We start from the raw sequence: 25,618 nt of genomic DNA on the forward strand, positions 1-25,618 counted from the left end.
TTACAAGGTAAGTTAAGATTGCCTAGTTTATTAGCCAATAATATTTAGAGTCAATTAGTGATCCATGGTGGATCCATGATTAAAGATCCGATAAAAGATGAAACAAAGTAATGTGAAAGAATACCAAAGTAGACATTGTCGCTCGATGTTGGCTTCATTTGAAAAGAGTTAAGGGATTACCAAATCTAACTTAACCCCTCCTGAGGGGAACGTGAACTGTCAGTGCCACTTCTCTCTCCTTACCACAAACTTGAACCACATGGTGGCCTGAGAGGAAGTCAGTAAATCATCATAGTCATTGGACTTGACTGCCTGACAACTTTGACTGCATTCAGCTTTGTGCCAACTCATCAACTTGAAGACACCTCCAAGGTGTCCTACTTTTCCACTTTTTTATAGCTTAATTTAAATGGATATAAGTCTTACTAATCCACTAGTAGATTTTAGTAATATTAAAGTTCAAAGTTGTTAACTAACCTGCAGGTTGACAGTGACGGGCTTCGGGAGCAGCGTCTGGAGTTTCTGGAACTCACGGAGGATCTGCTCCTGCTCCTGCTGCTGGAGGACCGAGTTTTCAGCCGCCTTCGAGACGATTTGCTCATCCTCTGTGAACACCCAGAAGTCTTTGGAGATCTCACCACTTCCAACCGACACCCCAAGGTTATCTGCTCCCTGTAAAGGAAACACATTAAGACGTTTTACTGCTTTGAGTGATAACACCAAAACTGCATCCTGGGTTGTGCTTTTAAGACCTGCTTTCCCTTATTCTCTCACAAATATGAATATTTCAAAAGAGGAAACAGTGCATGGTAACAAAAGATAAACAGCTTGTGATTTTCCGGGGAAGTTTTCATTCTAATGGATAATTCATTTTGAAATAAACTTTACCTCTTGCCGTTTGCACTGAAGAGGGTTGCAGACAAGCTTTCCTCGCCGTAAGGTCTGCACAGGGAAGCGTAGCTGGTCACAGAGTTTCCTGAATCAGAGACATTGTCTCTTTCTGGGAACTTCAGCTTCTCTGGTGATGCCAGACGTTGACAGTGGCTGCCCTTGTTGTCACTCACACTTGCTCGAGAAACTCCAGTTTTGCTTGACGGCGGTGATGATGTGTCATTCCCAGAATCGTAATCATGTGGACCTTCGATTTGGCTCGATAAATCGTGAGACCTGTTTCCGTGTAAGAGCTCCCCTGCAGGTTTTGATGAAATAATCTGCAAACAGAAAAACAAGCCTCAGCTTAAAGCCAAGCATATGTAGATAACTGGAACCTGCTATCTGCTTTGATGAACTGTGAATAAACTAGTAAAAAGGAATGTATTCCCTTGAAAACACAGAATAAATGTCTTTTTTTTTTTCTTTGGACAGAAAACTTTGGAAGATAAAAGACATCATGCAAATTTAAAAGCATGCGATTTATCTCAAAAGAAGGTCTGAACTCAACTAAAGTCAAAGAAATCAACAAGAAGGAAATTGAGATCAAGTCTAAACTAAAACAATTATATGAAAGGAACAACAAAACAGCGAAGAAGAAAGAAAGACTGCGTGGAAAGATCTACCGCCTCTAACTGCAGTGAAGAGAAAAAGAGTAAAGAATAGCCCCGTTGAAAAGCTTCATTTAAAGAACATTGAACAAACGTCACAAAATGGGTATTATGTAGAAATGAAAAGGATTGCAGACAAAGAGAGATCCCATCAGTCTAACTAAGAAAGCCCTCAGAATAGGACAGATGACTGTGACTCTTTCTCCTGTAAGAAGTAAACAATCAGCCTGCACCGACCTACAAGTAAATCCCTCAATCTGCGGATAGCATCGACTTACCAATCAAGATTTCCTCCTTAAGTAGGTAAGGTGTAAGAAAAAGGGAAGAGCGGGCAACATAAGTGCATCATTAGAGTCGTCAATTGCAAGAAAAAGACAATAACCCTCTCTTCACACCAAGAGCCAGTTAGACTTTAACTGGAAATGTCCTTTTTCTTTCCTAATTACAGCGTTGTTTTGGAGATTCTTGGTAGCCAAGAAGCCTTTACAAGTGTGTGTTGCATGTTTGATATCTAAACAAGAATACTTTTTCCTCCACTGGAGACATCCACAGATGGAAAAAGATACTCATTCTCCAAGGATCATGGTATATCTCACAAATATGATCTCTCTTTACTTATTGAGACACTGAGGTTTATCGGTCTCTCCTCCTGAAGGTTTCCTATTTAGTATCTCAAGTCTGAAGTCGACACAACGGAGTAACTCCTGAGGGAAATTTAACAAAATCTTTGTTTCTTTACCATCCATGTTTATCACTTGAGCCTATGTGCCAACTGTGCAAACTCAAAAGACACATTTTATAACTGAGACATTCTTCAAAGTCAGCTCCAGATATATTTAACAAGACTGCCTTCACATTAAAATTTCATCTCTGCCTTAGTATTTTGCAAATATCTGCTTGCATTTCTGCTTGTTGTTACACTTTGTTATTCTTCCACCACCGAAGGGGGAAAAAAAAAAAAAAATCATCAGAATTTTGCAGAATTTATTGATTTTTTTTAAAAGTATTTTTCTCTCAGTGCATACCTGCTTTTTTGTGGTTTAAAATGAAATTCAGGTTTCTTTGTGACCATAAACAACAACATTCAGTGCACTCAGCATACAAAACACGACTAATAAAGCAATCTTCCCTTTTTTAGATGTATATTTTGTGTGGGACCAAAAACAAAGATCTGTCTGTATTACTCGATAACTCAAAAACGAATTATAAATGCAAACACCACTGAAGCCCCTCAGTTACCAACTGTCAAGTCCTCCTGAGAGACTTAAGGATATTGAATTCCAGACTTAATTCAATATATGGATCAATTTATTGAATTTCAATTAAAACCCTGTGGTGTGTAATTAAAAACATTCATTTGTTCAATTAGCATAATTTAATGATTGCTGGAGAGAAATTAAACATATTTCACGCTCCAGTGAGCATGAGACAATGAGTTTAAGGACAGAGTTGTATTTATGAGGCTCTTAGGGGGAAATCAAGCTGCAATAAACAGCCCCTCGTTAAAATAAAAAAACCTGGCTTCTGGAGGTTGTCAATCAAATGTTAAGGATGTTTCTTGTTCGCTCTTCAGCTTCAAGTTGGGTTTGTAATTTTAAAAACTAAAATAACCGCAAAATTACTTTTATTTCTGTTCATAAAGAAACTGCTCAACTACAGTACATCCTCTCACCGTGCTCGTTTTTGCAATTGATGGGCCCAAATTAATGTTCTAATTGTCTGACACATTTATCCAATCCAGATGTGTTTTGTTGCAGGAAGACAATGATTTAAACAGAAGTAAGATTTGGAGAAGAAATTGGACATTTCTTGGATTCAGCTGCTAGCAAGAATTCATTTTCTCTCTCTTTCTGTCCTTCCCACCATTCCTGTCTCTTGAGCTGTCAATCAATGAAGGCAAGAAGTCCAAAAGAATAAGAATTGATTTCAATCAGAGTCTGTCAAAAGCAGAATAATCAGTGTGCTTTGCCTGCAGTTGCCTTCAAGGTGTAGCAGCCAATTTGACATAATAAGGCAGAGTGATAACACCAGAGTTTTGTTTGTTCCATTACTGTTGATTAAAAATCATCACTTCCTTCATAGCGGAAACCCTTCACATAAGTGTTGTGCATTAGAGGATGCTGAATGGTAGTTTAAATACTGTAATGTCTTTATCTTGACCATGACTGCCATGAACACAGTTTATTCATTAATAATTGAAAGCCTGAAAATGATATTTTCACTGAAAACAGCCAGAACAAAATCTTCAAATCATATTAATAATACTTAAGTGATGTAAACCAATATGTGGAGTGAAAGGCTGTTGAAAATATCACCTCCCGCAACGCGAGACAAAATAAGCTTTAAAAACACGTCACCTTTCTGTTTCTGTCATTGGACGTATTACACAGACTGCATGATGGTGTAAGTTTAAAACAGAAAACTTAAAACTGACAAAAATTACCTTCAAATAAGAAGTACAGAAAAAGGGCTCAGAGTAGGACCTAGTAACGTTTTTAATGTTGTGAATATTAACAACCTTGGGGGGGGGGGGGTAATGGGATCAGACTTTCAGAATTAAACACAAATGTAACTTTTGGGTGGAGATTTGTGGCAAGAATTGTTATAAAAACACCAGGATGTGTGATTCCAATCTCAAAAGGAGAACAATGTTTTCTAATCCCCTCTGCCTGACTGTGAGCATTTCTTACATGGCCATAACTGAGAAATCAAACTGTCCCAGCGGCGGCACTGTTAAAGGTCTAAAGGGTACTTACGGTAGCGGTTGAGAGGATGGAGCGATATTTTGGAGCCGTTTTACACACTGATTTGGTTGCAGGTCTCCATTTCATGTCTGTGTGGTCAAGCACTCTTTTGGTTTCATCAACTACAGCTGCCAGGTCTCCTAAAGTCTGATGAACCACAGATTTCTGCAGGGGGTGTCTGCAGGAAAACACTGGGTTTAGTTTTCATGACAGAGCAACATTAACTATTACAACCTATTCAGAATTTCAGAGTATGCAAAACAAATTCTGACATGTGCAACTTTGATAAAAGTTATATACCAAAACTTCGCCAAGACAGTTCTGTACGTCCTAAAAAACAATCTGTAATCTGTTGTGTGTTATCATGGAAAATAGTAATGTAAATGTTAATTTCTTAATTATTACTCTCGATGAGGAATGTCGCTGATGAGGGACTGAGTTTGAGCTGTATAAGCACATGCTCATAACAGTTTTAACAGTCTTAAATTCAATCTTACCTAATTTGAACTTTGATTACCTAAACCTAACAGAAATGAGTTTAAGTCAGACTTTTCCTTATAGACTAGGCCTTTAGCAGAAGGCTAAGGGAGGGTGTTGTTTGTATATTCCAAAACGGAGTAACACAGTGCAGGGGGAACAGCCTCACCATGGTTGTATAATTGTTTGTCTAATTGGTTTAACAATGATCCAAAACAGGAACTGTAAAAGCCTTGATGATAACATTCAGGTTGTGCAGTTCTTTTGGTTCAGATTATCTTTTCAGTTTAAAAAAACTGGACTTCAGTTTGAATTATGTCAAAGCTTCCATGGAGCTGTCATTCTACCACTATGCATGATTTCTTTACTCATTATTTTATCAAGGCTTAATTATCAATGATTATTCTACGAACCCATAGAAAATATTATTCTCCCAACGTTGCTCACAATAATCCATAAAAGCTATGAAAAAACATCTTTCATGCTATCTAAGATTTGTCATTATAATTGAGTCCATCGATCTGTTCAGTAAATTTAGGGCCATTTCCTGTGAAGCTGTGATAAGGGCCGGTCGTGCCTGTGATCAGGAAGTCACCTCTGTCTTATCAGTCATCTCTGCCGTGTGACCGGGAACTCTGCAGACACCTCAGGCTGATAAGATTAAGTGAGGGAGGAGTGCCGGGTGAGGAATCTGAATGTGTGTGTTGGTGAGGGGGGGAGACGGTTTCCTACCTGTCCATTGTGGAAGATTGGCACGAAGAAGTCTCTGATTCTGACCTCCGATGGCGTCGTTTCCGCCGTGAGTGAGTCCGAGAACTGAAGGAGATGATGAGGAAGGAGGAGGAGGAGAGAGAGGACACGAATGGATAAGGAGCAACGAGCACGACGATCAATCAATCAATAGGAATTACTTCTATAATCAGTCAATCATCAGTATTATTCATCAAGCAACATTTTAAAAAAGTGAGGATGTGTTGCTTCTATCTCTTCTTCACAATAATGTATTCATGACATTAGGAGACAGTGATACATTTTATTTATTTATTTCTGACAACTCCAGCCATGGATTTCCTGGTTTTGGTCACTGCTATGTCTGTGTTATTGCAGCTGTTTAGGCACAAACATTCAATCTTACCAAGTTGGTTGCTACGACCATGAGAAACTGGACAATCTGATCAACAAAAAATCAGCTCAAAAACGTTCTTTATGTCTTCTTACTACTGGAGACGTTTTTTTGGTTCTTTGTTCAGACATTCGGTGTGAGGGCAACATCTACCCTTACACCAAACGTCTGAACAAAGAACCAAAAAAACATCTACAAAATATCAGGCTGCATGAGTGACTATAAGGAAACAAAACAAACTAGTTTATTAGTCTCCAACTAATGCTGATTCAGCTGACTCTGAGCTGATAGAAAATATATATGCATTAATGAGTAATACACTATAATTATCCTTCAATGATTTGTTCTTCTAAAAGGTAAATCAAAACTAAAGGTAGAAAGTAAGCATTGTTAGTTAACCATAGTTTTATATAGATAGATATACCATAGAGAAAGCACACACTGTTTGTATTTCTGTCCACATTACCACTTTTTGATCCTGTGATCTGAGATCTACTCTTTAAGATTTAATATATACACTAACATCAAGCTTAACTTTAAGGGATGTGCAATTTAAATAAGTTTTTCCAAGTGTGTCGTCTCCACCTTTGATGAATAGAAGTCGTGTTTTAATAAAAAAAAAAAAAAAATCAGAGCCAGAAAGATGAGAACTGTAAAGAAGGAGGAAAAGGCTTGACGAACACAAAGAAAGCGAGGAGAGCGTCATAGTGAGCCGGAAAGCTGTGGTTTCTGTTGAAGTAAGCAGTGTCTGATCTCGGCTCTGTGCTTACAAACAACAGCCCGCTCATCCAAAGTCGAATTATAAAATGTTAGAAGATCACAGCATGAAATTGGTTTCTCTTACCCTCTTTCACCCTTTTTTCCCCTCTCTTTGTGGCTCAGGCTTTCAATCTGTTTCCCTCTTTGCGAGGCTTTTTTCGCGCTCTGCTCGGATAAATAAAAAGCTTCACGTTTCTTTATTCACCCATCATGCCCTTACATGAGGAGCTTCTGGAGAATGCTCTCTCTTTCTTCCTCGCCAATGTGTGCTCAGTAAAGGGGTGCTGGGCTTACCATGAGTGTGGAAGAGGAGGAGTGGGAGGTGGCGGGGGTCATAAAAGTTGTGTATGATTTGGAGAGTACATGATTCTGATGCAACAAGCACAGACTGACCTTTTCTTGTGCTTGCGCTCATCCTTCCTCTTATGTTTTAAACTTGAAGAGCTAGTGGGATGAAGGAGAATAGAATCATGAGCCAGTCTGCACAAAGTCTACTTTCAAACGGATACATAAAGGCCATTGGCCCTAAAGTTCAAAGTATCCAGTTGAAGGCTTCTTGCCTTTAAAGATGCTCTTGCATGCTACATGTATGCAGAATTTGTTGCTTAAATTAGTTACATACCCGTGTTTGGACCTCTTTGAGGTATACCTGCAAAAAAGAAGAAAAAAATACAGGCTTTTGGTCACTTGATCCCCAAACTGGAGCTGGACTGGGATCATTTGAAACTCAAACTGAAACCTTGATGAGAGCTAAGTCAAGCATTCATATAAACTGGTGCTTCCTGTTTACCATGTTTAACTGTATGACATTATCTGTCCTGTATTGTTATATGTTTAATCGATGAGTTTCTTTGTAATGTCTCCTCTGTATTTGATGTGGATTTGTTTAATTTAAAAAAAGCCTGTCTAGGGACAGGCATAGCAAATTACAGCATAGTAAAGCTATGGATGCACTAGTGTCTGGTATCATATCCTTCCTCATACTTGTCCCTATATAAATAAATAATAGATATACTGTATATTTAAAAAATATATATACATGTCAGTTTTATTTTTTTTGCTCGAGCAGGAAATACCTATGCCGCTTGCTTTTCTTGGAGCTCTTCTTCTTCTTCTTCTTCTTCTTCTTCCTCCTCCTCAGGGGTGACAGGCTGTAGGAAGGAGATCTAAAGCAGGGGAGGAAAAAAAACACATCAACTCCAAGCACACCTGCAACCTCTCAATTCTGTTTATCGTAGAGAACACTACAAAGGTGACAAACATAATACATCTTTTTGGGAACTGACCTTTTCCTCTTCTTCCTCCGTTCTGACTTTCTCCTCTTTTTCTTCTTCCCTTTAGGCCGAGGGGAGAGATCCTCATCAGAAGAGAGGCTGCAGATGGAGACAGTGCAGAGGGGAAACATTACTTTGGTGTTCATTAAAGTGATGGGATATCAAAATGAGAAATCTTAGCTCCTCGAAATAGCAGGGTGAGATACATGTTTAGGATCCTATTATTTGGACTTTCGGTACTTTTAGCATTTGTAAACTGAGACAGAGAGTAGTAAATAAGTTCAGTTACTTTCATACAGTTTTTTGGTATCTATCCATGAGCTTTCTGCTTCCCACCAATACAGGGGAACAAGTCTGTTTAGTACCAAATATTCAGCATTAAAAAAAATAAAGAAAAGTTGCAGTGGTGTAATTTTGCTGGCCTCAGCTTCACCCAAGCAGACTGATGGAGTGTCCTACATCTCGAGCCAAGACCTCGGCCTTGTTTGAGATAGAAGGGCAAGTCAGTTTAAAGTGAATTTAGATATCGTACCTCAAGCCAATGGATTCAAATTAGTGTTACTTTCACTCTTTACACTTGTACTTTTTCACCATTGAAATATGTCTTCAGTAGAACTGTCAATGAAACGAACCCATGAGAAAAGTTGACAGTTTGGTTTGTTGACTTTAAATGTTAATCTTTAGTCCTTGAATACCAATGACTACACTGTATTCACCTCCCTTTATAGGAATAACATGCTTAAAATAAAAGCAGAGCTTGATCCCATTTAAATGAAATCAAAATAAGTATTTCTTATCTGTTCCTCTTTCATAGGATATTGACGTCTCATACCAATAAAGAAGTTTAAAAATGGTTGCTTTGCCAGTGACATTTTAAATTAATTTAAATGTCCAGATATGACTGGAGTGTATACCAAAAAAATGATTTGCATAGATCTAATCCTATGGGTTGGGTAGAATAATCCACATGACTCATCATTGGCATCACATAACTGCACAAAAAGCATCCAGATTGATCCTGACACACATAAGCAAGATTATCTGTGAGCCAAATGTCCCATACGAGATGATCCCATCACAATAGGAAAATCCAATCCAGACTGGTACAAAACACAAAACAGATCTCATGCAAGCGAGCCTCCCTGGAGTCAAGAGTTTGACAACATGGCCTCACTAAAAGAGGAAGACAAATCTGTGATATGTCCTGTCCACTACTCGTGCCTCTCAGTGACTTCTGAGTCGGTGTTCTGGATGCTTATTGTCAGTTAGCACCTCGGATTTTATGCTTTCCACTTTCTTTTTGTTCCACTATACCATACAATTAAACTTGAAAACTGGACTTATGCAACATTGGAAACATCAAAAGAATTAGCCACAGCAACATAGCCTTCCTAGCGTTAGAAGAGATGACTATGTGCTGTGACTAGATCACATTTATACATCTAATCCTTAAATCGTCAAGGAATAAAACTGTATAGAAAGGAAAGAGAAGAATTATATGGTGTGCTAGCTTTTTTTCAAGAAGAAGCCATTTTATACTCTGGTTTGGGAGGTTGTTCTTAAGTCTGGGGGACCTGATGGCAAAAGCTCAGTTTTCTTTACTTTTTTAGTCTGGATTTAGGAACCACCAGGAGAGACACATGGTGAGTTACATGGTTAAAAAACAGCTTAGGGCCAAACGTTTCAAGGCTGTCAAAGTGAGAGGTAAGAAATGTGAAATAATCTCTAAAACTATCAGCGGGTGTAAAGATGAAAGGATAGGTGCTCTCATTTTGTGGAACCTGTTAAAATCCTGGAGGGTGCATTTTGGATTAATTGTAGAGATGAGAAATACTTTTTGCTGTAGACGGAAAAGAGGGAGTAGCAAAAATCTGGTTCTGAAAAATTGGAACCTACATTTTCCACATGAAAGGAAGCATCTTTTTTTAGACTCTACCTGCCAGAGAAATGTCTGCATCTTTTAAAGTTATTACCTATGGTTTGTTATGCAGCATTTCTGCTACAAATGTGTAGTCCAAACAGGGATTACAGAGGGGATATCAATTGAGTTATTTGCCCGGATTTGACAAAGTTTTGCTATAAAAAGACATTAAAAATCACAACACTTAGATTATATTTGTAAATGAACTGGCCTGAACTGAATTTGTCTGAATGGGACAGGAAACTGCCAGAGTCAAATGTAGCTTATAATAAAATCCATGTGCATGTCATATATCTGGAAACCACAAATCAGAAGATATTTTTTCTGAAGAAAAATGAACTTACTATAAAATATACTCATGCTAGTCTGGGTCATGCCAGCATGTCTAGCATGTCTTCCTAAAGGAACAGTGTTTAAAATGAAGTGGCTTCTTATGTTAAGGCGGCTGAACCTCACTCTGCGGTTATTTGGGAGAAACAACAGTAGTAAAAAGTACATTCCCCAACAAGTCGTCTTTGGAGCCAGTTGTATGTTGTCTTTTCTGGGCCCTTAAATGTTACACAGTGTCCCTTTAAAGCATGCATCCCTCATTATGAAAAAAAGGTCAAACTAAAGAGCTGTGGCAGCTTTATGTTGGATTTGATAATGTAGATCCAAACTAGACAGAGAACCTGGTGATCATGTGAATTTCATGGAAGTCACATCATTAATAAAAGGGTAGTAAATAAGGATTAGGAAGCTGGCCTGGTGATGTATGACACTACTGTTAATGCACAAACATGCTCATCAACTCCCATACGAGGAAACATGTATGTAACATATGTGGTAAACTATAGAATGACAAACAAAGCAGTCGACATGGAGGCTGTATCTGTCCAATCCACATCATTTTCAGACAACACATCTAAGGCTTTATCACAGAGATCACAGCTGTGTGTCATCTGTAAAATGTCAAGCAAACATCCTTTAATGTTCACTCCAACCTACTGACAAGCCTCTCCGGATCTTGATCGTTGTTTAGTTGATCCAGCATCAAGGCAAGCATGAGAGGCGCATCATAGCTTTGACTCTTTCCAACAAATTCCCCAAGGAAGCCAACATTATTTAACATCATAAACAATATTTATATTTGAAGCTTTCTTTTGAAATATCGATTGTGACTGAAGCGTTGTACAAGAAACAAGTTGTGGACAACATCTGCAACTGTAATGGTATTCAATCCATCAATCATGTCATTTTCTTCGGCAAAATTAGAATTAGTTGCCAGTCTCCAAGCTCTCTGATTGCTGAAGATTTGATATTGTTGTGTTTGGCCTGTTGATTCAGACATCATTATTTGCATTGTTATTCTGTTTCATAGAATATGAAGTTTAAGAATAACTAATGAACATCGGCAATAATTGCTTGATGCAGACTTCATTTTTCTATTCTCTCTCATACAGACATACTCTATTTTTTGTTTCAAGTACTCTTTAGAGTATGATGTTTTTCAATTGGTAAACTATGATCTAATTTAGTGTAAAGATGTATAGGAAGGTGTGTTTAAGGGGACATTTGGAACTATGTCTATGATAAATATTTCTTTTTTTTCCCTAACAGAGCTTGACTAGTTGACATTAACATATCAACAAGTAATCACAACTTAACATTTTTAAGGCACCTCCATTTTTATTTGAGGTCTTCCATGTCATCATTCACGGAAATATAGCCTTCCTCAAACAGCATGACAATGCTAACAGACTATCGTGATCAGAACGGATCAGGACGTTGACAAACTGCACTCCTCAGTGATTTATGTGACCACAGAGCTCTGGAGACTTTGTGCCTCTTTGATTGGATGCAGAAGACTGTCTGGCTATAATAAATGACCCTGCTTGGTGTAGTCGGCAGTTTGGGAGCATTAGGAACTGAAATGCATTAGAGCTGATTAGGCAGACCGAGCCCAAGTACCCTCTCCTGGTAATGAGAACGCTTTGTCACTCATTAACACTTCCACCGTCCTGGCCTTGTAAGAAGGGAACACAAGGCAAGCGTTTGCATTTTTTTCTTAGCAGTAGAAACTGTTTCTTTTGATGAGGTGGAGAGAATAAAAGGCAGAATGAGAGAGCAAGTCATTTGCCAGCTACATTGGGACTAGTGATTGTGGGAACAATGTGTATGGACAAGGAAATTGGGGACATTTGATGAGAATACGCTCGATTGCTGAATTCAGCCAATGATGTTGCTTTTTCTCCCTGCCCCGATCTGCATGAATGCCATTAATGCACATGTGACTCAAGTATAGATATATGATTATACTGTATATAACAAAAAGATCACTGGCCTTGTTCATGCTTATGTTTCTGGTGCAAATGTGATCTGATGTGTTTCATATTTTTCTTTGTGGGGTTTTCAGGTTGTCAAATGTTTTTACTACTCCATACGAATTTATTTGAAATGTTTTGGTCACAGTTTCTTACAAAAAAAATCTCTGTAGCGAACATTCTCTTTCTAGAGAGATATGGCTCTTGGTTTTATGTTATAATCAACATTGGATGCTCAACTAAATTGGGCTGCTGCCAGCCAATTAGCAAGATAACAATCCAAAGAAAAATGTTCCTCTGAACAGAGAAGACTTTCTCAGGCAGTGACTTGCAGTGCTTTGAAAATGAGACAGTGCTGGCCTCATTAGCCACTTTTTACCAAATGGAAATGGATAAATTAAACAGTGTTTTGCATGAATGTGTTTTTTTTGTGTGAATTCCAAACCATTATTTATTTGTAATGATAAGTACTTGCAGGTGAACAGGTGAACCTTGGTGTCTGTAATGCAGATTGAGCTTCTAGCACCTTTGTATAGCTGCTAGAAGCTCAATCACAGCTGGAGTTAGCTGCTGCCTCTCATCCTGCCTGGTGACCTTGTGATCAAAGGTGATAAACAATCGCCTTGTGAGGATAATTACTTTCAACTATCAGATCGTGAGGTACAAGGTAACAATCTCGACAAAGATAACACTGTCTTTGGGACCTTGTCTTTGCTGCTTGTAAGTGTAAGAAAGTTGGAGTCTCTTCTTCTTGACTGCACTGATTGAAGGCTTTTAACTATTTTAGAGTCCAGAATAAGACCAAAAGTGAAAAAAGGGACTTTACAAAGATAGTCAATGGCATGACCCAAATTCATGGTGATGGGAATTAGGGAGGGGTATATAAAACTGACATGAGAAAGAAGGAATTTTTGCTTTTTACAAATCTGCATCATGATGCCACACAATTTTTTAGTGATTTTTTTTGGCCTTCTACAAGCTCCAAATAGCATCAGGATCAGGAGCTGAATCTGCGACCAGTGTGACAAGCACTTGGGCCTCTGATCATGAGGTCCAATTCAGCAAACATGTCAGTCCTTTTGGGGTTGGCCATGGCTTTTCAAGATCACTGGCTCCACTATTATAAGCTATGGGCCCAGGAACATTTTGGTCTGAACAGTGTTCAGCACCTGATTAGTTTTGAATCTAAAGCCTAGAAATGGCAAACTGAATATATAAAATACAACTGGCCCGCCTGTTATTTTCATTTATTTCCATGAACTGGCTTTGTGACATGAATGCTGAATGAACCAGTGTGGTGTGTCCACATTATTTCATTCATCTCTTGTGGTTCCTTAGTACTTACATTTCAAACAACTTTTTATATCTCTCTGCCTTTTGAAATTACTGAGCAGTCCTCTTGTGTAATTCAAATCACAAAAAAATACATTCTCACTCGCAGAGATGAAAAACACTATAAATCTTTTCCCCTGCCCTTTTCTTTTCAGATATCTTCTCCGGTGCCACAAACCAGCATAAAAAAAGGATAATCACAGCCGTGCATGCCTGCATGTTCTTTCCACTCACTGTTTAACTCAGAAAACAAAAGACAAGCAGCCGCTGGGTGAAGTTCATCCACAGAGGAGTGATTCATGTGCATGAGCCTCTGTAACGCTTCAGACGTGGCTGCAGTCATGTTTTACATATCACCCACAGCTTCCCTGCTGTGAAGTTGAAAAAAAAAGGCTTTGAAGGTGTCGGATGAATTAAAAGGTTTCTTCAGGAAAATATAAATATATATACCTGAATTGATTTCTCCCACCTTAGAAGAAGGAGCCGGAGAATTATATCAGACTTTTGGTTGTAGGTGTTGATGAATAGGCAGCTTCTGAATGACAGAGTGTGGAATTCCTCACAACATGTTCGTATTTCTCCTCTTGGTCTGGCCTGATAAGACTGTTTACGTTCACTGGGACTGAATATAGAGATTAGTGCTATTTTCTCACTGAGAGGAAAGCCCTGAAGGAGTTTTGTTGTACTTTAAAAATGCTTTATCAGAAGCATTTTAATCTACAAAAGCAACCAAAGAAACAAATACAAAAACATTTATCTTCTGAAATGTATCAACTTTGTAGCATTTGATTTCTACACTTTTCTTTACAAGCGCTTGTTATTTGAGATTAGGAAACTTTCTTGATGGCTTTAAAGTGCAAGCAAAAAGAGTGGTTCACCTCCGAGCCCTGTGATGACTGTGATGTTTGCGTCCTTTTCCTTTGATGCAGCCATTTCTGTCAACGGTGTCCACCCGGGAGTCCACTGCTTTGCTCTCATCAGTTTGTAGTGGCTGGCAGGCTGTCGTCTCTGAGCTGAGTGGATAGAGAAAAACAAAATTATTTCGTTTTTGCACTTCTCAGGAGAACTTTTCAGTGATTTTTTTTTCGAGTTGTCCACACAGTTAACGCTTCCATCAAACAATGGGGAGGAGGATTTTGCATGCTTGGTTAGCCATAATCCCTCTGGTCTGCTGGATATGTGTTTTATTCCCCTCCATTTCTCTCTTTAAAGCCATTCTCAGGGAAAAATTGGAGGTCAGCCATTTACCATTCAAATCGAGTTGTCAATTGAAATGTAGTTATTTACATGCTCCAGTTGGCCTGACATTTTGGTAAATGGTGTTTTCTATCTTGTGCTTTGCAGTTGCAAAGACATAAAATGCAGATTGACTTTTTTTCCCTTACACTAACTCAAAGCCTATTAAACTTCAATTTTCAACATATATTAATATAGTCATGAAAGCAAAACCAAGAAAAATCGAATTTTCAGCCTTATGTTTAAATATTTTCTGCACTTTGAAGCGAAAAAAATAATGCAGCTTTAAGTCAGGTGTTTCCTAATCCAACCTCCAAAATATCCTCATCCGTAGTCAAATGTTCGGGCAGAACAAATGACTAAATAAACTGAACAATTAGATGTGAGCACACAGTTCCATCCCTGCTTATTATCCTCTGTTTTAGTCATGGGAGATTTGAGCGTAATTACACATTCTCCTCTTCTTCGAGTAGCTCCCGTCTGATAGTAATGAGAAGATAATCAGAGACAGAGATTAGGCCATCAACGCCACCTCCTCCCCCTCCCCCCAGCGACAAGCAGGCAGGAGCCGTCGCTTTCCATCTTTCTCACCTTCCTTTTTCCTTTGCTTCTCTGCATAAGAGGGAGCGGCCCCTGAGCATGGAACTAATAATGTAAAATGGCAGACTGGGTACTCCGACATGACTGAGTGTTTGAGGGGTGAGAGGGGAGATAAAGACAGCCAGCGTGAGGATGATTACTCTGATCAAGGAGGCTGGTGGAACAGAAACCTCTGAATGTCAAGGTGATGGGCCTAATTCCCTTCTAGTTGTAATGTAAATGATGTAAATAAAAGTCTCATTTTATATTGTCAGAGCGATGTGTGCAACTTGTAATGTTTGAGATGAACAAATTAAAAACTCATTCACTTTTTTTCTACCTGTGGCATGCTTAGATATGTTTTTAAGATTTTAGTTACTTTAAGCTGTCACCACATCATGCAAAAACTGAAAAAAAATCAATTTAGCAAATTCCAGAATTGATATCAAGAGGTCCCATTTATGCTGTTCTCATCTTTTTAATTCATGAGTTACAGTAAATCAGTGGTTCTCAAGCGGTTCAGTCTTATGAGACACCACCTCAATGAAACATCTCTACCCGAATTTCCAATTTTTTCCAGCCAATTGGATATATTGAATGACACATTGGACAGTTTAAAACTTGAATGGTTCAAAATATGTCAGAACAAAATGAAGGAACGAAGCAATGTATAATTAGCACTTCGTAGACTTTTGACCCACGACCAACTCCTGGGACCTGTTGAGAACCACTGTTTGAAACAAATACAATTACATTGTCTGTAATAAGTTCTTTAAATGTCTTTCTTTTTAGGTTTGGGTTTTTCTTTGTGAAACCCTTCGAAACTGCCTGCTGATTGAATTGTGCTGTAAATGGTGTCCTAGTCTGGCCCAGCCAATGAATTGATCTGCATCATTGTCAACAATTGGGTAATATAGACTCAAACTTAGGTTTTTCTTTTTTCTCGACGACTGTTGTGTATATAAATTGGTAGAACAAATACAAAAGGTCAGTATCAGTGCAGCAGAACAGAACCACAAACTATAAACTTGAATTTCCCTCGGGATCATTAAAGTGTCTATCTATCTATCTATCTATCTATCTATCTATCTATCTATCTATCTATCTATCTATCTATCTATCTATCTATCTATCTATCTATCTATCTATCTATCTATCTATCTATCTATCTATCTATCTATCTATCTATCTATCTATCTATCTATCTATCTATCTATCTATCTATCTATCTATCTATCTATCTATCTATCTATCTATCTATCTAAAGCCTCCACATGTCCCTTAAGTTAATTCAAATGTTTTACTTCATATATTTTCTTTGGCAAATGATTATTATAGACTTTATGAAAGGAGGGTGCCTTGATCTTTCTGAAGCAAATGAGCAAACTGTTCAGGCATACATACATACAACATAGTAAGCAATAAATGTAACACATGAACTAAAACATCCTTGTGGTTGTTCAGGCTGAGAAGCCATTTACCATTCCCATGTTCATTTCTGCATATCATCAATTTTTTTATCGACAGTTTCCAAGTTTGAGATCAATAAAGTCCAGCGTCCATCTACTCAAGTATCTCTAGACCTGAGTCAATCGGACAGTAGAGGTATTGAGAATGGAAAAAATATGTTTGGATGTAAAACTGTTTATCCTGCTCAGTGTGTCATAGAGGAATATCAAACATTTGGGACATCAATCCAATCCTCAACAATCTAAGCAGAACTTTGCTCTGTTCTCAATCCGAGGTTATCAAATATTTAAACTTCATCAAAATACAAAACTTTCACTTGATGTGCACATATAGTAAAACTTAACAAGTGCTTTTAGTGCCAAAATGTGTCATTGGCATTTGAGAATCTGGAAATTGCAATGGTTTGTAGGACCACTGAGCCGTCATGCCTGTACTAATCAAAAGTGATGAAGGAAATAGATTTCTGATGCTATTAAACAACCAAGATCGTCCCTTAACCTCTCTCACTTAAACTTTGTTTAGTCTTGGTTGATCTGTGATTGAGAGTTTTTGATTATCTTTTTTGTATGAGTGATCAACCCAAGAAAAGTCATCTCTTATCGAGATTATTCCCAAATTCTAGTAAATCCATTAAAAGAAATTGTCTAAGTGCTACATCTATTGTGGCTATGTCCTGCCTTATTCTCTTGTATCAGCGTTTGTATGTAATTCAATGTTTCTTTCATTGTAGCCAGGTTCATTTAATATGTATTTTTGATTTACTTTTCTCTTCATTGCACATCCATTAAAATGAACAAAAACGCAATACAAAAAACAACCAGGGTATTTGAAATTTTAAATAAAATGGAAAAGCATGCAAACGTTTCACACCCACAGCTTACATCCCAGAGAGCTTCAATGGATACGTTAAAACGTTTGTTTTACAAACCGCAACATCAACAAAGCCAATACTCAAGTTTTTTATGGATGCTACAAAAAACAAAAATGTCTGAAATATCCAGGATGTTGAAAGCTCTGATGTGAGTCCCTGAGTGAAAAGTGGTCCAAAGCTCACCCTATCTCTGCCTCTTTGTTATTTTCTGTCACTCTCGTAGCCGCGGTTGATGACTTCTAAATTAAATCGATTTGCCGTCATTGATGCACATTCTCATGATCCGGCCCTGCAATTTATGTCTCAAACTTTCCAAGCCATAAGCACCCATATTTATAGTGGGCTGTTTGTATCTGTCAAATGATACTTCTGCTCCTTCGCTCTCTCTTCCTCTCTCTGAAACACATATATGTTTACTTTCTCTTAAGCTATAATCCCTTTTTATTTTCCGGTTTGTAATCAGCAAATGATTGAAGGTATTTAAATGGACAATCTGAAGCACCAAATGGGGGTAAAAAATAAAGAAATTACTGCTCTGTGGATTAAGTTGAGGACTTCATGATGGAGAATTACATGGACACTAATCCTCCAAAATCCTGACTGGATTTGTTTACTCTAACACAGGTAAAATGGAGTCATGAGCCGGGATCAGCTCCATGGCATTCCCTGCTGAAATATGGCATGGCGAAGAGGAACTGCTTGTCGAAACCATTGTGTGTGTGCGGAAAAACTGCAGCTTGAGGCTCCACTTTATCACTTTTTAACCTCTATCTCTCTCATGTGTCACACACAGCATGTTTGCCTTCCTTTGTGACAAGTATTTCTTGTCATCAGACGAGTGACCGTGCTGTGACTGGCTCATGTTCAGCTCTTTGTCACAGAGGGAGCGTTTCACTCCTCTAGACTCTGTCATACACCGCTGCTGTTCACCATCACGTGGTTGGGTAACAGATACAGACAGATGGTTCAGGAAAAAAATACACACTGCAAACAGGAAGACTGCACTTTTTTTCATCTTAAAAGCTCATTTGTTCTGTATCTTCCTGGGAGCTCCTGAGCTCCCTTGTCTGTGGGTTCCTCTGAATTGTTGGTGGCGACGACCTGCTGCTATGGCCCCTCCCTTCTGACTTCAACTGCTGTAACTATTCATATTAGCATTACATCTGTTATCATTATTATAAATATTTAAGTGAATCTTAGAGCTGCTCAACTTCAACCTAATGTTAATTTTAGGTTGTTCAGTCTAATATCATACATATTTAGCTGTTACAGCTCCGCACATGCTTTTACCATTATTATGACATTGTAGCTATAAATCTAACTTTTTTGATTGTTGTTGTTTGTCCCGATCCTTCTCCTTCTTCTTGCATCTCCTTCTATCCCACTTTGAACGCCCAACAGTTTCAGTAAATGGCTGTTCAACACGAGTCTGTCTTTGTTTAAGGTGTCTGCCTTCTAAAGGAATTTGTTCCTTACAACAGTAATGTTGCTTAATGCTTATGATGGATTTACGTTGGGTTTTTGTAGATAACAAAGAGTAATGTCTTTTACCTGCTCTTTTTTTAAAGTGTCTTGGGGTAACATTTGTTTTGAATTGGCACTATACCGTACAAATAAAGCCTGATTGACCTATCGATTGAAAAAAGTTGAAGATGTAATTTTCATCGCTATGTGCTTCCAAACTTGGACAAAGAGATGTGTCGCAGTACAGGATGTGTGAGAGCGCCAACATTGTCTCCTGCAAAAAGCCTCAATATGCAGCTCATTTGCATACTAAAGTTACATGGCGATGTGCTGCCAGGATTAATTTAATGGACAATGTTTTTTTCCAAACAAGAAAGTGGGTCACTCTTTTAAAGCACAAGTCACAGGGAGGTCAGGATTGACAGTTTGAGCACCAACAGGTGAAAACCGTGCTTCCTAAATGTTGTTAGTTTTAAGTAACTGAAACACTTGTTATTTAAATGTTCAGAGGTAAAAAGTTGATGTGGGGTGCTTTAGGTGCTTGAAGTGGTGAAGTTTTGAGACTTGAACTACTGTTGTTGGTTCCTACATTTTGTCAACAAAGAATAGAAATGCCTTGTGTTTTAAGGTAAGAGGAAGAGCACTTTATAGATTAAATACTCCAAAGAACAATGTTAAATGTGTTCTATTCACAGGGCTTTATTATCAGGAAACACATACTTTTAATAGTGAAGTGAGGTGTGCAGTTATTCATCTGGATTGAAAATGCATTTCATGCTTACCACACTACACATGTGAATGGTTGCCCTTTAATTTACCGAAATGTATTTTGAGTGACTGCAATTGAGGAAAGGTTTGGAAAATAACCAACAGAAAGTTTTCATTTTGAATTACTCTAATGCTTTATTTGAATAATTCTCCTCAAAGTCAGGATTGGATAATTGGTCAAACAATCTTTTGAAGATGTCTGTCTTGAAAAGAAGAGATTAGGGATGTACAATTATAATTACTTTCTTAAATAAGATATTAATTGCAGCCTTATGAATCTAACTTTTAGGAGGGATATATAAGAGTGCAATAATAAGATCCATTTGATGAAGCAGCAAAGGCATGATGAAGGCATATGTAATCTTTATTTTTTTTCCCTATCTAATAATCTACCTGTCTGTTGCATGTTCAGCTCTGTGCTACAATTTTGTGTAAACATCCTCCACTGCCAGAACCACAGGAGAATAATTATAGTTTTTGTAGTGTTATTGTACACATCGCATAAGGATATTATTGAGATAAACTGCTACAATATCTGCCAATAGTTGTTCTCTAATCTGTTACCTGTTTTACAGAAGCTCTGTGTTGAATGTTTCATAATCACATCGGATGACATGATACAGGTGTGCAGAGAGCATGTCAGCCAATGAAGAAACTAGCAAAACAGTGAATTACAGCTCTGCTGTTTGCATTCAAAGTGTGTCAAAATCACACCAGCGATTAACACAGATTGCATTCACTCTGCAAACACACCTGCGTTCTGCCAGTCGTACTGTTTACATCTGCACTCTGCTACTTCAAATTAAGTGTTTACTCAAAGCGCGAGAAGAAACAGTTAGACAGTGAGCTTCAGCTAGCCTTCTGGGGAGTAGGAGTGTGTTCAGAGCTGAAAGAAGATCTACAGGGAGGCAAAAAAAACAAACCATGCAGCACTTGAATGCAGCCTTTTTCTTCCAACCCTTATGAGGATATAAACCACACTGTGACAGAATGAGATCTTAGAGTTGAGAGACACTTGAGGGTAGCTGTACATCTTCTTCTTCTCTGTGATCTCAATTTTGCCTTAAAGCACTTACACAAACGCTCTCTGGCTCCGACGTGTTTTGCTGTCTCAACAGTAGATCAGTGTATATACGCTCACATCCTCTAATTCTGAAGTCCATTTAGTTATGTTATGCATTTAATGTGTACACTGGAATATCCACAAATTCTTAATTCCATAGTGATCAAGATAGTATTGTATCTTGTCAAATATTATGGGTCATTGGGTCATATCTCTTTTGGCTTGTGAATGTTGAAGGAGCTAGTTTATATTTTGGGAAATGTATTATAAGCTGAGCATGCAGAGAAATTACAGCCATCCTGTATTATCATGTCACTTTTCTACACTTTCCAACTAATTAAATTTATTGACTACTTTTTGTTGTGAAAAACCAACAAAATATAATTTGATATTAAGATAGCTCCAGGCTAACCCTTGGTACTCTTTTCTTGCATCTATTTACCCTAAGAACACAAAAAGAACGTGTCCTTTTATATACAATAATAATGTTTTGTAACCTATTATGAATGTGTGTAATGATTGTAGACTTTAATCATTAGAAGTTTTATTACAAAGTGTGTGTTTTTTTCACATATTTTTTGAAAGAGATTTTTAAAGTCTGACATGGAAAGAAGCTAACTGTTTAACAGAAGGAATTCTGCCTTTTTTAATAGTCTCGTTCTCCCTTAGATTTCTATAAGGACCCTTTTTGGAGAACCACATTGGGAACCAGTTAAGAAACTAACCAGCTGTTCAATATTTAGATTAAGCCTTGTTTATTTTTACATGGATACATTCTATTTCAAATTAGTACCTGAATTGTAAGTTATACATTTCTAAACTAAATAAAAACACTGAGTACCTCACCTCTAAAATCACTGATATAGGTTGTATTCTTAAAAAAAAAAAAAAAACCTCTGTTGTGATGGTTGCCATGCCAATGCTTAACCAGGCCACTGAGTGCTGGACTCACGCCTAATAGTTCAAGTGAATAACAAACTGTGTACACAAATTAAGCATATACCTGGAAGGATCAATACAGCTAACCCTGGAGCTAAACAGTGAAAACAATACAAGAGATATATGCTAAGCCATTTTAAGAAGTTCAAAATGAAACTGAAGAATTTGAAGTCAAAGAAAATGTATCAGGTAATAAGTCCTTTAAGTCATAAAAAAACAGACTTTTTTCCCCCCTTTTACATCTGCAATGGCTTTAAAAGAGTAGTCATCTAAAGTAGTCTTATGGACTTTATTTCAGAGCAAAGTACACTTGAAAAAGTATTTTCTCAGAGCACTTTATATCTATACAGTGCAGTGGCACTCAGTCCAACAATCAAAACATCTGATAATTCAAAGTAAAAGGTTTACAAATCGTTCTAACTACTGTGGCTCTTAAAGAGCTTTGCCTTCAGTCACGCTTGCCAACATATTAAAGCTGCTAGAGCTGATAGAAGAGACTGTGGAGGGACTTGCATGACCATCATCCTCTCTTTAATATTTTGTAAAAGTAATGGGAAAGTGTGCTTCAACATGTTTTTTTTTTTTTTTTTCTATGATTCAATAGATGATTGAAGAGATCCCTTACCCAATGTGAGGTTAATAAACGTTTTATTATGTCTGTCAGAGCCAGCGGGAACAATTGAGTATTGTTATCATTCTAAAGTGATGATAGTGGAGAAAATTACCGGGGAAAGAGATGATCTAGAGCCACAATTAAAGCACAAACAGGATGATCCAGGGGTTGCTGGCTTTAATTTCCAATAAGTGTTTACACAAGTTTCAGACTTGAGTAAAGAACAACATCATCATCAGTCAAACGACTTGTGCAAGGAATTATACCAAAAGGGAAAGGACTCAAACACATCCCTCACAAAAAAACTGTTACCACACTTGTAACCTTTCCAAAGTGTTCAAGTAAACAAGGATACTTCTGCAGGAAGTGTTGATTAAATGTTCAGAGACTTTGATGAAATCAATTGGCTGAATACTTACACAAACATGGGCATGCAATCAAGCATCCAAAATCAATTAAAGCAAAGGGCAAAAGATCAATGAAGCTGCCATTAAAACTTGAGAACTGTACTAAAAGCTTGATATTTATAAGATGACATTTTAGAGATTTCAAAACATACTTCCATTTAAATGAGACCCTCTGTGAGCTGGTATTTTCAGTCAAGTGTAATCAGATGTCTGACTGCCGAACATTTTGGTTGACATGAAATTAATACATTTCCCATTGGAGTTCCTGGGAAAAATGTTCAAGGGCTACTGGAACAGTTCTGCTCATGTGCAAATGCTGTTTTCTTTCTTATGGGAAAGAAAATAACCTCATGTATCCTCTCCCCAGCGAAGGTGATTTTCACCTTAAAGATTGCAGATGGGTAATAGATTTTTTGGCGACATTCCTCCTGCCAGAATAAATTGCAAGGATGGATGCAAATCCTTTTGAGCTGCTGAGATCAGCCCCAAATTGGCCACCTCGTCTTCTTCACAATGCATGATGGGAAGGCAGAATGATAGAAGTCAACATCAAAGATTAAATGGATGTACAGCTTCAGTTAGAAGGTTTCACTGACTCCAGGCAATTTCCTGTTTTTTCTAGTGTACTCTCAATGTAACTAATCAGCATTAAACTTTAGATGTACATTAGGGTTAGAATAAAGGACTGACTAAATTCATTATTCTGATTCAATTCCAAACTCTGAATTGAATGTAATTGAATTTTCTCAAGTATTATTCAGCTATGACAATTTAACGGCTTAAAATGTAGTTAAAAATATTTCAAAGGGCTTCCAACGACTTAAGTGAGTCCTTTTAATGCCTGGTGACATTTTTGAGATTATGTTTAGATCTGTTAAAACCAAACGGCAACCTCTGATGTTAAAAAATGAAGCCAAAATAGAAGTGCAAAATCAGTTTGTCGAGTGTCTCCCTGAGGTTGGCTTCAGGAGTGATGGGAATAGTGATGGGAATAATGATGGGAAGTTTGGCTCTTTTCAGAGAGTCAGCTCTTTTGGCTCAGCTCCCAAAGAAGAGCCGGCTCTTTCGACTTCCAAATGACTCTTAGTTTTGGCTCTTTTGTGGCCTCATATTTTTGCTTATCTTTGCAAAAAAATACACTGTTTTCAAGCCCTTTATTGCTCATTCTGTGCACTTATTCTGTTACAAAAGCATTCTTATTCATGTTTAACATGTCAATCAAACTTTTAATTGCAATTTAAAATGCAAATACAAAATAAATTTAAAAAACTGCAAAAAAAAATCCACAGAACAGAAGCAGAACTCTTTAATCAATCATCTGCTGTCTCACTCACATTGCCGCCTTGCTGGCCAATCAAAACAAGTTCTGTCATAAGCAGAGCTGGAGCTAACCCACTGTCAGAACTAAGCAGCAAAAGGAAAAACTGGGAGTCTTCTGATTGACTATATAGCATTGACTCTCAGAGCCACAGCTTTTGAACATGACACGTCACTAGAGTGGTAGATCTATAGAAGAACAGAACAGACACTTTTTTTTAATATGAATAATTATGAACGTTCTTTAGTAGACACATAAATTAGATATATGATCCCCAAAAAGTGTATAATATGAGACCTTTAACTATAAAACTTTAGAGTTAATCCCTCTGAGAATTTCTTTTGAAACAGAACCTCACTCAAATTCATTATAAAAACAACATTGAGATTCCCTTGATCAACTAAAAAAGTCCATGTGGGTCCTAGAGACCTCCCAGTAACTAAATACAAAGCCAATATCATTGTAAACGATTTGAACACTTCCTTGATTACCATCAGTTAACTGAATGTTATGAGTTGTAAACAAACTATCATCTTAGTTCATAATGTGGTCTGTGATTACATTCAGAGAACAACTGACTGGATTATTTCCATTAGAATGACAACACTGAGGTGAACATTCTTGTATCACTATCTGTCAGCTGATCAGCAGTAGTGCACCCTTCCCCCTTCTTGCGCCTGAGTACGCTGCGAGCCAGAGTGACTTTGAAGACAAGTGAGGTTGGTTTATTCAATTATTGTGTCCTGATGATAAAATGGGAGCAACATAATGGCTTGATTAATTTCCTTATCACGGTGAGCACAAAGAGTAATTACAACCAAATCCACGGCTTGGTGAACTACACATCAATCAAATTAAAGCAGTCTCCACTCGGCAGCAATCACTTCCAGAACAGAACAAATGAGTCGATTGGCTCAGACCTCCGCCTCAGGCCAGGGAAGTGTTTATTTAGGAGCTGTAACTTCAAGTAAAGGTTACTCAGGGTGATTAGAAAGCTTCACAACATGTCAGAAATCTTAATAGAAACTGTGTTGGCAAAATTGTCCTGCCAGTGTTAGCCAGGCTGTGCTGAAACTCTGTGGCTTTTTTAGCCTGAAGCCGTCATTAAAGCTCATGACAATCTTGTAGTCTGAATTTTTCAAACGAGCAGAAAAATGTTGTAACCGTGATCAAATGCCAACACCTCATGCATGAGAAACTCCACAACCTGCAATCACACCTATTACACATCTTTAATTTCTTGCGAACAACTTTTATTTGAAACTAAATTGACGACTGAGTAACAGGACTGTCAACTTGAACAAATTGCTGTTATAACAAGTCAAATGGCCTTACTTCTTCATTGTGAATGCAAGGCAGAATTAGCGGACACAAAGTCAAACTCCCATGATGACATACCCTGATTATTATGTCAAT

General features: G+C 37.8%; 1 protein-coding gene and 1 long non-coding RNA gene across 4 annotated transcripts in view; one reads left to right on the forward strand and one right to left on the reverse strand.

The window, feature by feature from the left end:
- srrm4 (serine/arginine repetitive matrix 4) overlaps positions 1-25,618 on the reverse strand; it is a 59,868-nt gene that overhangs the window by 4,438 nt on the left and 29,812 nt on the right. For all 3 annotated transcript variants that reach the window (XM_079340224.1, XM_079340225.1, XM_079340226.1), the window contains exons 2-10: positions 14,353-14,487; positions 7,931-8,017; positions 7,721-7,810; positions 7,267-7,293; positions 7,038-7,088; positions 5,495-5,578; positions 4,298-4,463; positions 889-1,211; positions 478-672 (exon numbers count right to left, since the gene is read on the reverse strand). In XM_079340224.1, the coding sequence (XP_079196350.1) occupies positions 478-672; positions 889-1,211; positions 4,298-4,463; positions 5,495-5,578; positions 7,038-7,088; positions 7,267-7,293; positions 7,721-7,810; positions 7,931-8,017; positions 14,353-14,487 (1,158 nt within the window). The remainder of the gene's footprint in view (positions 1-477; positions 673-888; positions 1,212-4,297; positions 4,464-5,494; positions 5,579-7,037; positions 7,089-7,266; positions 7,294-7,720; positions 7,811-7,930; positions 8,018-14,352; positions 14,488-25,618) is intronic.
- LOC306821834 lies at positions 7,807-18,740 on the forward strand. The gene is made up of 3 exons (XR_013778833.1): positions 7,807-7,896; positions 7,986-8,115; positions 18,255-18,740. It is a non-coding gene; the product is annotated as an uncharacterized lncRNA (long non-coding RNA).

Source organism: Symphodus melops (assembly GCF_947650265.1).
Source record: "Symphodus melops genome assembly, chromosome: 1".
NCBI classification, from domain to species: domain Eukaryota; kingdom Metazoa; phylum Chordata; class Actinopteri; order Labriformes; family Labridae; genus Symphodus; species Symphodus melops.